Source organism: Oryx dammah, unplaced genomic scaffold (genome assembly GCF_014754425.2).
Source record: "Oryx dammah isolate SB20612 unplaced genomic scaffold, SCBI_Odam_1.1 HiC_scaffold_13, whole genome shotgun sequence".
NCBI lineage: Eukaryota > Metazoa > Chordata > Mammalia > Artiodactyla > Bovidae > Oryx > Oryx dammah.
In genome coordinates, this window is record NW_024070197.1 from 56293468 (window position 1) to 56304661 (window position 11194).

At 52.9% G+C, this 11194-nt stretch overlaps 1 protein-coding gene across 1 annotated transcript in view; it reads right to left on the reverse strand.

The window, feature by feature from the left end:
- The window catches only part of PLCG2 (phospholipase C gamma 2), a 155080-nt gene extending 145099 nt beyond the window's left edge, over positions 1-9981 (reverse strand). Inside the window, exons 1-2 of the mRNA XM_040254066.1 lie at positions 9949-9981; positions 2786-3033 (exon numbers count right to left, since the gene is read on the reverse strand). Of these exons, the coding sequence (XP_040110000.1) occupies positions 2786-2969 (184 nt within the window). The 5' untranslated portion in view covers positions 2970-3033; positions 9949-9981. The remainder of the gene's footprint in view (positions 1-2785; positions 3034-9948) is intronic.
- Between the last annotated feature and the right edge of the window lie 1213 nt (positions 9982-11194).

Genomic DNA, 11194 nt, shown 5'->3' on the forward strand with positions numbered 1-11194 from the left:
GCTAGCGTAGTACCTACCAAACCTGGCTAGCTACCAGGATCACCTGGGGAGCTCATTAAAATACTGAATCCCAACCAACCTGGTGAATGACAGTCATCCTCAGCCACCCCAAGGAGGAGGAACTGCTCTTAGCAAATAACCAGGGAGAACCACAGGGTGTGGATTTCAAGAGGCAAAACCCTGTCTCACAACCATCAGGACCGTCAGGAGAAAGCTCCAGAAGCCTGCACACCTTTAAATGCCCCTCACCAGGTGTTTCTGGCGCTCGGCCAGCTGGCTGACACGGGCCGGCCATCCGCTCTCAGTGTGGCAGGGCACCTGTGTTTACTGTTGGGCCCGTCCTGCCCCTGCAGGCCCCCACCCCCGCCCCAGCTGCCACAGGTCTCTGGGCCACCTGGGAGGTCGTGAGGCCAATGTAAACAAAATCGGGGGCAGGGGGGAAGGCCGGCGGCCTCCAGACACGGGCACTGTCAAAGCAGGCCCTCTGGCTTGGTGCTGTTGGAGGTCATCTTGGCTCGAGTCAGGAGAAACCTTTTGGGAAGCTACTTAGTCTCACTCATGATAAAAGAAACCAAACGAAGAGCCATGTCACACTGTCAGAGTCCAGCTGTGAACCGCCAAGTTCAGATCCCATGGCAGCGTGGGAGGGGATGTGGGGAACTAGAGGGGCCCCCAACACCTCAGGAGCTTCTGCGGGATGTGATCCAACCGTTCTTTAAAGTTAAAAATACCCCGTGCCCTCTAACTCAGAAATTACACGTGGAGGATGCTGTCCTTCAGATAAACCCAACGTGCGCACATGAAAGAATAATGCAAAGGTGACCCCCACACACAGCTGGTGGAAATGTAAAACAGTGCGGCCACTTGGGCAACAGCCAAGGGGGTTCCTAAAAGGACCAAAAAAAGTGACTGCATTGGCTGAGGAGCAGCCCTACCCCTGGGCATACACCCAGGAGAAATGAAAACACACAGCCGCACAAAAAATCATTCACGAAAGCTCACAGCGGAAGGATTCATACCAGCCAAGAAGAGCAAACAACCCAAATTTCCATCAACAGATGAATGGGTCAACAAACTGTGGAATATCTGTAGAAAGGAATATTACCCGGCCACATAAAGGAATCAAGTCCTGAGACACACGCAACACGGATGGATCGTGAAAGCGTGGGAAACATTCTGTTAAGTGAAAGAAGCCAGTCGCAAAAGGCCACATACTATGTGATTCCTTTTATAGGAAGTGTCCAGAACAGGGAAATGGAAAGATGAAATGTTGCTTAGGGCAGGAGAGGTGGAGGAGGACCAGATGGATGGCTGGAGGGTACAGGGTTTCTTTTAAGGGTGATGAAATGTTCTAAAACTGTGGTGGCTGTACATACCTGGGAATATACCAATCTGTGAATGGATGAATTATAAGGTATGTGAATTGTCTCTCCATAAATCTGCTAGCAAAAGAAGAGAAGAATCCATGTACAGTTGCTACAGCTAATAGCAAAAGACTGGAAAAACCCAAAGCGTCCGTCTCTAGGGGTTATACTATCACACAGTGGCCAGAATGCTATGTGGCAATGAAAGGATCAGATCAATATGCTGATAAGAAACCACCTCAATGGGTAACTGCTAGGGGGCCTCCCCTGGCAGCTCAGTGGTAAAGAATCTGCCTGCCGGTGCAGGAGACACAGATTTAATCTCTGATCCAGGAAGATCCCACGTGCCTCAGAGCAGCTAAGCCCGTGCACCATAACTATACAGCCTCTGCTCTAGAGCCAGGGGGCAACAACTACTGTAGCCGGCACCCCAGAGCCTGTGACCCACAGCAAGACAAGCCACTGCAAGGAGAAGCCGCACACCACGGCTAGAGAGTGGCCCCAGCTCGCCATAGCTAAAGAAAGGTCCAGGCAGCAACGAACACCCAGCAGAGCCAAACATAAAGAAGTAAATAAAAACTTTTTTTAAAGAAAACTATTACATTTAAAAAAGAAATTGAAGTGCAGAAGTATATGCAATAGGTACTCATTCATGTAAAAAACAACAGACAACAGACACATCCCACAAGCACAGAAGACATCTAGAAGGCCACAGAACCTGGGCAGGAGCTGGCCTCTGAAGCCTGGGGTGGGCCTGGGGAAGAGAGACATTTATTTATGAATTGTCTGATTTTTCCCCAAGCGTATGCTTTAATTTCTCAATTTAAAAGAAGTCAATAAAAACTCGTTAAAGCAAGTCTCTGCAACTGGACATTGCTTACGTCTCTGGACTCTGAGTGGAAAGGGGGCCTTAGGAACTTAAGGATCTGAACCCACTGCCCAATGTAAGGGGGAAGGAAAAAAGAAGCCACCTCCACTCATAGCAGAGCTTCACTGGAGGGCTCCACACACTCAGCGATGTGCTCTGTCCACATGGAGTAAAGCACAGGCCTCTCGCTCTGCTGTCTGCACTAAAACACACATCTGGCTACCAAGCAATGACTTTCCACAAGCTCTGGCCAGTGAGCCCTCAAGAGGGCACATGGCTTGACCATCAACGCAGACTGCACGGCCCCCAAGACCGTGAGATGGTGCACTCAGCCCCCAGCAGCCCAGGCGAGCTGTCTGGAGGTCATTTCCAAGCTGGCCCACGCACGCCTCCGCTCCTTCACCAGGGCTTTCCTGGCCGACGTCCCCCACCTGCCCCAAACCCCATCAGAGACCCAGACAAAGCGACACCACTTTTCCTTTTCAGAAGAAGGTGTCAAACCAATGACGCTGCGGGGCCCACTGCCCCAGGCGGGGTGGTGAGAGGTACTCACGGAAGCCCTCGATCTTGTCAGCCGTCTTGCTCCAGGCCACCTGCCGCGTCTCCATGATCACCTGGACGGTCCTCCGTTCCGGGGTGGACTTGCGGAAGCTGAACACAGTCATGACGGTGCCCAGCTCCAGGGCCCGCTTGATCTGACTCTTCTCGTACTCTGGGAGGGTGTCCACGTTGGCCATGGTGCTCGCCGTCGTCTGCTCCCAGTGCAGGGAGAGGCGAGGAGGAAGGGGGTGAACAAGGAGGCTGGAGGGAGGAAGCAAGGGGGAACTGGTTTCAGTCAACTGAGCGGGCTTCGGTTAACAGGAGGAAGCTTCAAAAGCCAAAATCCCGTCTCATGCGCATCAGGATGAGTTTGGGGAGAAGGCGCTGGCGGCAGGGGGGCTCACCAGCTGCTCAGACGTTTAAATGGAAGCAAGGTGTGGGTGGAGCCCTTGACCTCAGTGAGCCAACCGTTATCTGGGCTTTGAATAACCAAATCACCCCAACCTGGCTGCCACCTCTCCTTCCCCAAGCAGGTTTATGCTGTAGAATATTTGAATAGCCAAAGAAGCCCAGGCTGGCTCCTGCCCCAACCCCAACACCCCGCCCAGAGACTTCTAACCACCCCTTTACTTCCCGAGTAGAGCCAGGAATAGAGAAAAAACCGCCCAAATGGGTCCATGGAGACCTCTGCGTGGAAATGGAGCAGAAAGGGCAGAAAACAGCAGGGCCCGGCAGCCCCACGTGGAGGCTCCCGCTGACCGTGTGGCCCTGGGCAGGCTGCGTGACCCCTGGGAGCCCCACTCTGACCGGGACAGTCAGGAAGCCACCAGCAAAGCACCTGGTGTGCAGCTCGGCTTCCGGGGGTGTCCCTGGTCACCCCTCATCCTGCTGAACAGTCAGAGCTTCCCAGAGAGGTGCCTGGGCCCCAGATCTCAGAGCCTCCCTTGTCTGGCTCCTCTCACGCCCACATCTAGCCCACCAGCAAACCCAGAAAGCAGTGGGTCTCCCTGCTTCCCTGCTCCCTCCAGGGATCTTATACACGTGGGTCACTCTGGCCACCTGCTCCCATCCCAGACCCTGGAGTGAACTCTCAGACCAGGAACCAAAAGGATGCTTTAAGAAGAAGAGTGGAAGGGGACGTAGGCATACCTATGGCTGATTCATGCTGATGTATGGCAGAAACCAACACAATATTATAAAGCAATTATCCTCCGATTAAAAATAAATGAATTAAAAAAAAAAAAAAAAACAAGAGTGGGACTTCCCTGGCGGTGCAGTAGATAAGATCCACCTGCCAACGGAGGGGACACAGGTTCGACCCCTGGTCCGGGAAGATTCCACACGCCGCAGAGCAACTGAGCCTGCACACCACAGCTACTGAAGACCACATGCCTAGAGCCCGGGCTCTGCAGCAAGAGAAGCCTCCGCAGGGAGAGGCCCAGAAGCAATGTCATGGAGAGTGGCCCCCACCGGCCACAACTAGAGAGAGCTCGAGCAAAGCAAGGAATGCCCAGCACGGCCCAAAATAAAAGCACACAAACAGAAAGAGTAACAGTGAATACAGGTCGCTCCCAGAGCTATGCTCTGCACAACCCTACCCACCCCCCGCAACATCCTGCCTCCGAAACATCCGAAGACTCAGGGCCCCTCGCTCTGAGGGACTTGACCGCAGCCCCTACCCCAAGTCACTACACCCCTAAGGCTGAATTCCACCCTTGTAAAGGGGAAGAAAACAGATGAAGGATTCTCCTTCAAGGAAGGCTGAAGGTTCTGCGGACTAAACCAGATAGTGTAAACTCACGTCCATCAAGTATAATCGCTTTACAATGTTGTGTAAGCTTCTGCTGTACAACAAAGTGAATCAGCTATGTGTGTACCACACACTGGAGAAGGAAGTGGCAAGCCACTCTGGTATTCTCGCCTGGGAAATCCCACGGACAGAGGAGCCTGGCAGGCTGCAGTCCATGGGGTCGCACAGTCAGACACGGCGGAGCAGGCACACATGTGCGTATACCATCTATCCGTTCCCTTTAGGACCGCCCTCCCATCCCCTACCCCACCCCACCCCTCGAGGTCAGCACAGAGCACAGAGCTCAGCTCCCCGTGCTCCGCAGCAGCTTCCCACGAGCTGTTCATTCCACGCGTGGCAGGGTATGTACGCGTCAGTGCCCCTCTCCCAGCACATCCCACCCTGCCCTTCCCCGCCCCCCGTGCCCACAAGCCATTCGCTACACCTGCGTCTCTATCCCTGTATCTTTCTTATCTCGTCCCCACCTCCAAACCCCTTTAGGCTCCCACAGTTCTTACTTTGCAGAGAAGCTGGGTGTTCAGCCAGGGCTGCCTGGGCCTCCCCACAGCCTCTGTGCCAAGCTGCTCAAAATCAGGGTCTCAGCTGTTCCAGCTGTATAATGGGAATAACACCACCCTCAAGGGGCTCTGGATGGACTAGACCCCACAATGTTTGTACAGCCCCCAGCCAATCCTATAGGAAATCAACCCTGAATATTCACTGGAAGGACTGATGCTGAAGCTCCCAAAACTCTGACCACCTGATGCAAAGAGCCAAGTCACTGGAAAAGACCCTGATGCTGGGAAAGATTGAGGACAGGAGGAGAAGGGGATGACAGAGGATAAGAACGTTGGACAGCATCACCAACTCAATGGACGTGAGTTTGAGCCAACTCCGGGAGATGGTAAAGAACAGGGACGCCTCATGTGCTGCAGTCCACGGGGTCGCAGAGAGTTGGACATGACTGAGCAACTGAACAACAAAAACAGCGTCTAGCAGGGCCTCCGATAATATTAATCAGCCAGCTGATCAAAGCGTTAACCAAGGGTCAGCTCTACAACAGGCACGGACAGTGGACTCGCACGCAAACGAGAGGTGAGGCCCGGGCCCTGTCCTTTGCCCTTGTCGCCCTCCCCCCTCCACCCACAGCTAGGGGCACCTCCCAGGTGTGCTGACAGCCCAGCAATAAAGTCATAAATTACACCTGCTCTCCACCCATTAGGAAACATCAGCTCCATGATTCTGCAGAAGCAGAGACATGGGGGTCTCGAGGGAGCAGCAGGAAGGGGTCCCCAGCCGAGTCTAAGGTGAGGCTGGGAACTTAACAGTGCTCAGAGGAAGTGTCTAGGGGAAGACGGGATCTGAATCCAAACTTTAAAAGAGATGAAGCGGGAGGGGACGGTGCTCAAGTCCGAGGAACTGGCTGAAACAAAAGCCCGGGGCCAAGGGTGTGCAGGGACCCTGCCTGATCCGAGCCTCCCGCCTTACCACCCCCTCTTCCAGGTCAGGGGACGAGCAAGGGGCCTGAGGCCAGTCTCCGCCCTGGAAAACCTGCCGTTTATTGGCCCTCCCGGGTGCCTGCACCTGCCGTATCGGGTTCATCTCATTTACCTCAGAAATACTGGCGCTGCAAACTCAAGGCCTGGGAGGTGAAATCACGTGATCAAGGTCACGGAGACATGTGGCAACATCAGGATGGGAACCCGGGTCTGAATCCCATGCCCCTGCTCCTTCTGCAACCCCCTTCTGGAATTCACAGTCTGGTCAGAAAGTAGCTAACCACGCAGAGAGGTCAAAGGACTCATCCAAGGTCACACAGCTGCAAAGTGTCACAAGCAGGACACAGCTCTCGAGTTCCCCGCTCCCAGGTGCAGCAGGGCACAAATAGGAAACACACCCCCTCTAACACCACCACCATTTAAACCAGCCGACCTGGAAGCACCAGGGCCCTCTGGAAGGGCCCTGCACTAACCTTCCGAGGATTCTGGTCACTCCCCATTCAGAAGCCCAGTAGACTGGCTCAACCATAAACATCAAGTCTCTCATGTCCTTCTCTAAGAACCAGGAAAGCATCCTTACGGCCACAAGATCCCTGGAGTCAACCACTAAAATCCACCGGCTCCCAAGTCTGGCTTTCAGGGTTCAACACTTCAGCAACTAAGACAAGGTCTCCAAGGCCTTGACCCCGGAGGAGGGCACTAGCCATCACTGGCAATTTCTATTTTGCTTCTGCTTTCAAAAAAAAAATGAAATAGGCTTGAAATCCCTTTCTTGTTCCTGTTTCTCATCCTCCCTGGGTAATTGTATAAAATGACTTATGGTGTTAAATACAAATGAGGCTGAGATTTAATAAGATCCTACTTTTCATGTTCTTCTCTTTGAAATAAACTTCTGGGAAAGACAAATTATCATATGACATCGTTTATATGTGGAATAAGGTACAAATGAAGTCATCTACAAAGCAAATAAAGAGTCACCGATGTAGAAAACAAACTTATGGTTCCTGGGCGAAAGGGGAGCATAGAATGAGACCGATATTGACATATACACACTACTGGAGGTAACTAATAAGGACCTACCATATAGCTCAGGAACTCTACTCAATACTCTGTAATGACCTATATGGGAAAGAATCTAAAAAAGAGTAAATACATGTATATATATGGGCTTCCTCAGTAAAGAATCAGCCTGCAAGGCAGGAGACATGGCTTCGATCCCTGGGTCGGGGAGATCCCCTGGAAGACGGCCTGGCAACCCACTCCAGTGTTCTCGCCATGGAAAATCCCATGAACAGGGGAGCCTGGAGGGCTACAGTCCAGAGGGTGGCAAAGAGTTGAGACAATGGAAGCAGCTAAGCACACGTAACACGTATGTGTATATATACTTGATTCATTTTGCTGCTCAGCAGAAACTAACACATTCTAAGTCAACTATATTCCAATGAAGATTTAAAAAAAAAATAATGCAAGGACCCAGAACCAGGAAACAGGAGAGTTTTCTTCTCTTCAAGGCTCTCAGCACACATCAGAGCAGGGCAGGATTTCATACAAAATCCCACAAGACAATTGCCTTGGACTCCTGGCACAGTCGCATCCCTGAAAGGTGACAGCCCCTCTGGGGGCAGGAGGGGTGTTATCGCTGCGTGTCACACCCACCTGCAGAAACAGGGTGACTCACATTCTCACTGGAGGAACTCGGCAGGGTCAGCCATGGCAGGTACGGGTATGCCTTAGTTGCATTTTTTTTGGGGGGGCAACCTGCGAGCATCTATTAAAATGTAAAACATGCATCTGCTTTGATCCAGCATTGTGCAGAAAAATGCACAAAAATATCTGTAAGAGGAAAGAACAGGAAACAATTCAGCTGCTCATGAACGGGTTGGGGGGGGTATCCCTTACATGACGGGACATACACGTTCAAGAATTGTTTAGCTGCTCCGTCACATCTGACTCTTTTACAACCCCACAGGCTGTAGCCCACCAGGCTCCTCTGTCCATGGGATTTCACAGACAGTAATACTAGAGTGGGTTGCCATTTCCATCTCCTGAGGATCCTCCTGATCCAGGGATCAAACTCATGTCTCCTGAATTGGCAGGCAGATTCTTTACCACTGAGCCCCCAGGGAAGCCCATGTTAAAGAATGTTCAGTAGCTATTGAAAAGAAGGAGGAAGATTTACAGGTACTGTGATCTGGAAAGATTTGTGAGGCAGATGAAAAAGAGTTGCAAACCAATACATATTATTACATGTTTAAAAAGGCTGTCTGCTGCCATATGTGAAATAGATCACCAGTCCAGGTTCAATGCATGAGACAGGGCACTCGGCCGACGCACTGGAATGACCCTGAGGGATGGGATGGGGAGGGAGGTGGGAGGGGGGTTCAGGATGGGGGACACATGTACACCCATGGCGGATTCATGTCAATGTATGGCAAAAACCACTACAATACTGTAAAGTAATTAGTCTCCAATCAAAATAAATTAATTAATTTTTAATGATTTTTTTTTTTAAAAAAGGCTGTCTGCTTATAAACCTAGAAGGAATGGTTATTTTTGGAGAGTGGGAGAAGGTAAAGGGTCTGACCATCGGCTTATGACTGATTTAAGTGCTGACATAATGGATGAGCTTTTCTGCTTTGAGTTTTCAGCGTTTTCTAAGTAAAGACACGGTTTCAAAAGTTTTCTCATTTTCAATTTTCCACCAACTCCCCTCAGCCCAAGGGCTATTTATGGGGGTCCTGGCTTTGCCTCCTCCACAGGAGTTTCACAAGCTTGGGGAGAAGGGGGCGGGTATCATTAGGCAATTTGAGCATCGGGGAACCCTGCCGTGGTACACACTCGGCATTCATCTCTGTAATAAAGAGACCTGCTTGGGACCGCCAGGGACTCAAGGCTGCCTGCAAGGCTGTAGCTGCGGATGTTGGCCCAGGCCCCCACGCAGGGCCCTTACCAGAGGGTCAAGAAGTGGCAGATAAGCCCCAACTCGGCATATAGCCCTGGGATGTAGGCCTGGGTGGCCCAAGTATCCAGGGGAAGAAACGGGGGCTCAGAGAGTCTTTGATGTGCCCAAGGTTACACAGCTGGAACCGAAATTCTAATTACGTTGACTGACAAGGCCACCTGTTTCCCGTGCGCGTCACCCCCACCCAGCCACCCCACGCTTTCTTACTCTAGTTCAAGATCAGGGTGCTAGAAGAGCCATCCCAGGGCCCCTCTGGAATCCAGCTGCCAACACCCCCTCCCCCGGGGTGCACACCAGGCTCGTCTTTCCCTCAAATTCTTCCGCTGTGGGGTAACCACCCCTCAGCGATTCCACAGCATAACCATGAAAACGCACAGTCCCACAGACATAATTGTGCACACCGCTGTGGGGCAGACAGGGAACCCTGGATCCCCTGAAAACCCTCCAATCTCTCAGGGCAAAGGGCTGCGCCTTCCTTGGTATCGCTCGCCACCCACCCACCCGCAACCACCTGTGTAGTGCGAGGAAGTGCCAGGGGCCGGCCTGCGCCTGGAGTCCACAAACCCTGGGCACAGAGGTGGCCAGGAGACACGCCCGACTCCACGCGGGACCCCCAGGGACACCGGAGCCTAGAACTCAGGCGCGGGCGCGAACCCCCGACCGCAAGCCGCGCCGCTTCCTCCGGTTCCCATTCAAAGCCGGGCTGCCCCGGGGCATCAACCGACAGAGTGGCGCCGGTCCGGGGTGAGGAAGTGGCCGTCCCCGCCCGGACGCTGGGCACAGCGAGCGGGGGGCCGGGCGGCGCGCCCCACCCCTGCCCGCGCCAGCTGCGCCCCGCGCAGGACCCCCTCCCTGGACGCGGCTTTCCGGGCGCGCGTCCCCCCGGCACACGCCCCGGGGCGGCCCCGCCCGACCCAGCCACTCACCTGGCCGCGCCCCGCCGCGGGTCCCGGCTCCGGGGTCCCGCGCGCAGCCGCCCGCCGTCCGGGCTCCGGGCACTCCCTGCCGCGCACGCCCTCCAACGCGGGCGCTGCTACTTCTCCTTCGGCCGCGGCCGCGCGCCACGTGACTCCTCCGGGGCCGCCCCCCGCGCCCCGGCCCGCCCCACCCCCGGCCCCGAGGCGGGCCCAGCGCCGCCTGCTGCTCTGAGCACCCGGGGCGCCGCGTGCTCCCTCTCGGGGGCAGGCCAGCCTCGGGACCGCGCCTCCGCCGGCCGAGGAAGAAACTGAGGCAGCGGAAGGGGATCCACCTGCCTGCCCCAGGTCCCTTGCAAGGTGGAGAGATAACTTCCAGAGGGACCAGCATTTATGGAGCGCTTACTGCACACTTGTGTTTTACATGCATTTAATATACTCCCCTGTAATCCCCGTGAATTGGCAGTTCATGGTCCTACTGTGAGATCGTCACTGAGTCTGCGCAGGTGTCTGACCGCCTCTTACTACATGGAACAAACCACATAAATACCCTAAGCTCAGCTTCCTCATCTGTCAGACAGGATCAAAGTCCCACAAGTTTGTTCTAGGGAACATGGAATACCAAGAGAACTGATCTCTCGTTTTCCCAATGAGAGATTTTATGGCTCACTCTATAAACTTCTACGCGTATAGATGACACCGTCAAGTGCCTAGTGATGGGATTTAGTTGATTCATTGAGCTACACCAAGCCTATTTCAAGTCGCATATTGTATGATGTAACATATTCTTTGAGAAATATTGCTCTTTTCCTCTTTCCTGTTTCATGAAGCTGTTTTATTCAGACCTTCCATATGCATCCTGGACATGTCCGCTGTGACGAAAGAGAGACTTTATCCCCTATAGAGCTGTCAGGACACGTCAGTTCTACTCCTGAGCCACTTGACTTACAGCATTTTTTTAAATCTATGAATGTTGCTCTGGCTGAAAATATGATATCTAAAGCCACAGGGCTCATGTGCTGACTTTAGGCAAGCTGGACTCATTTTTCACGGCTCCTAGCCCAGGGGTGTACACTTGCTATTTCCTATAGATCAGTTATTGCACTGCTTTTTTTAAAGAAATCCTTGAAACCACTTGAAAATATGGGGCTACCTCCCCAGGAATGATAAATCTGGGTTAAATTTATTTGCTTTTTTTTTTTAAGAACTTCAATTTATATTTCCATCGATCCTTTTTATCATTTCTATTTTGGTACAT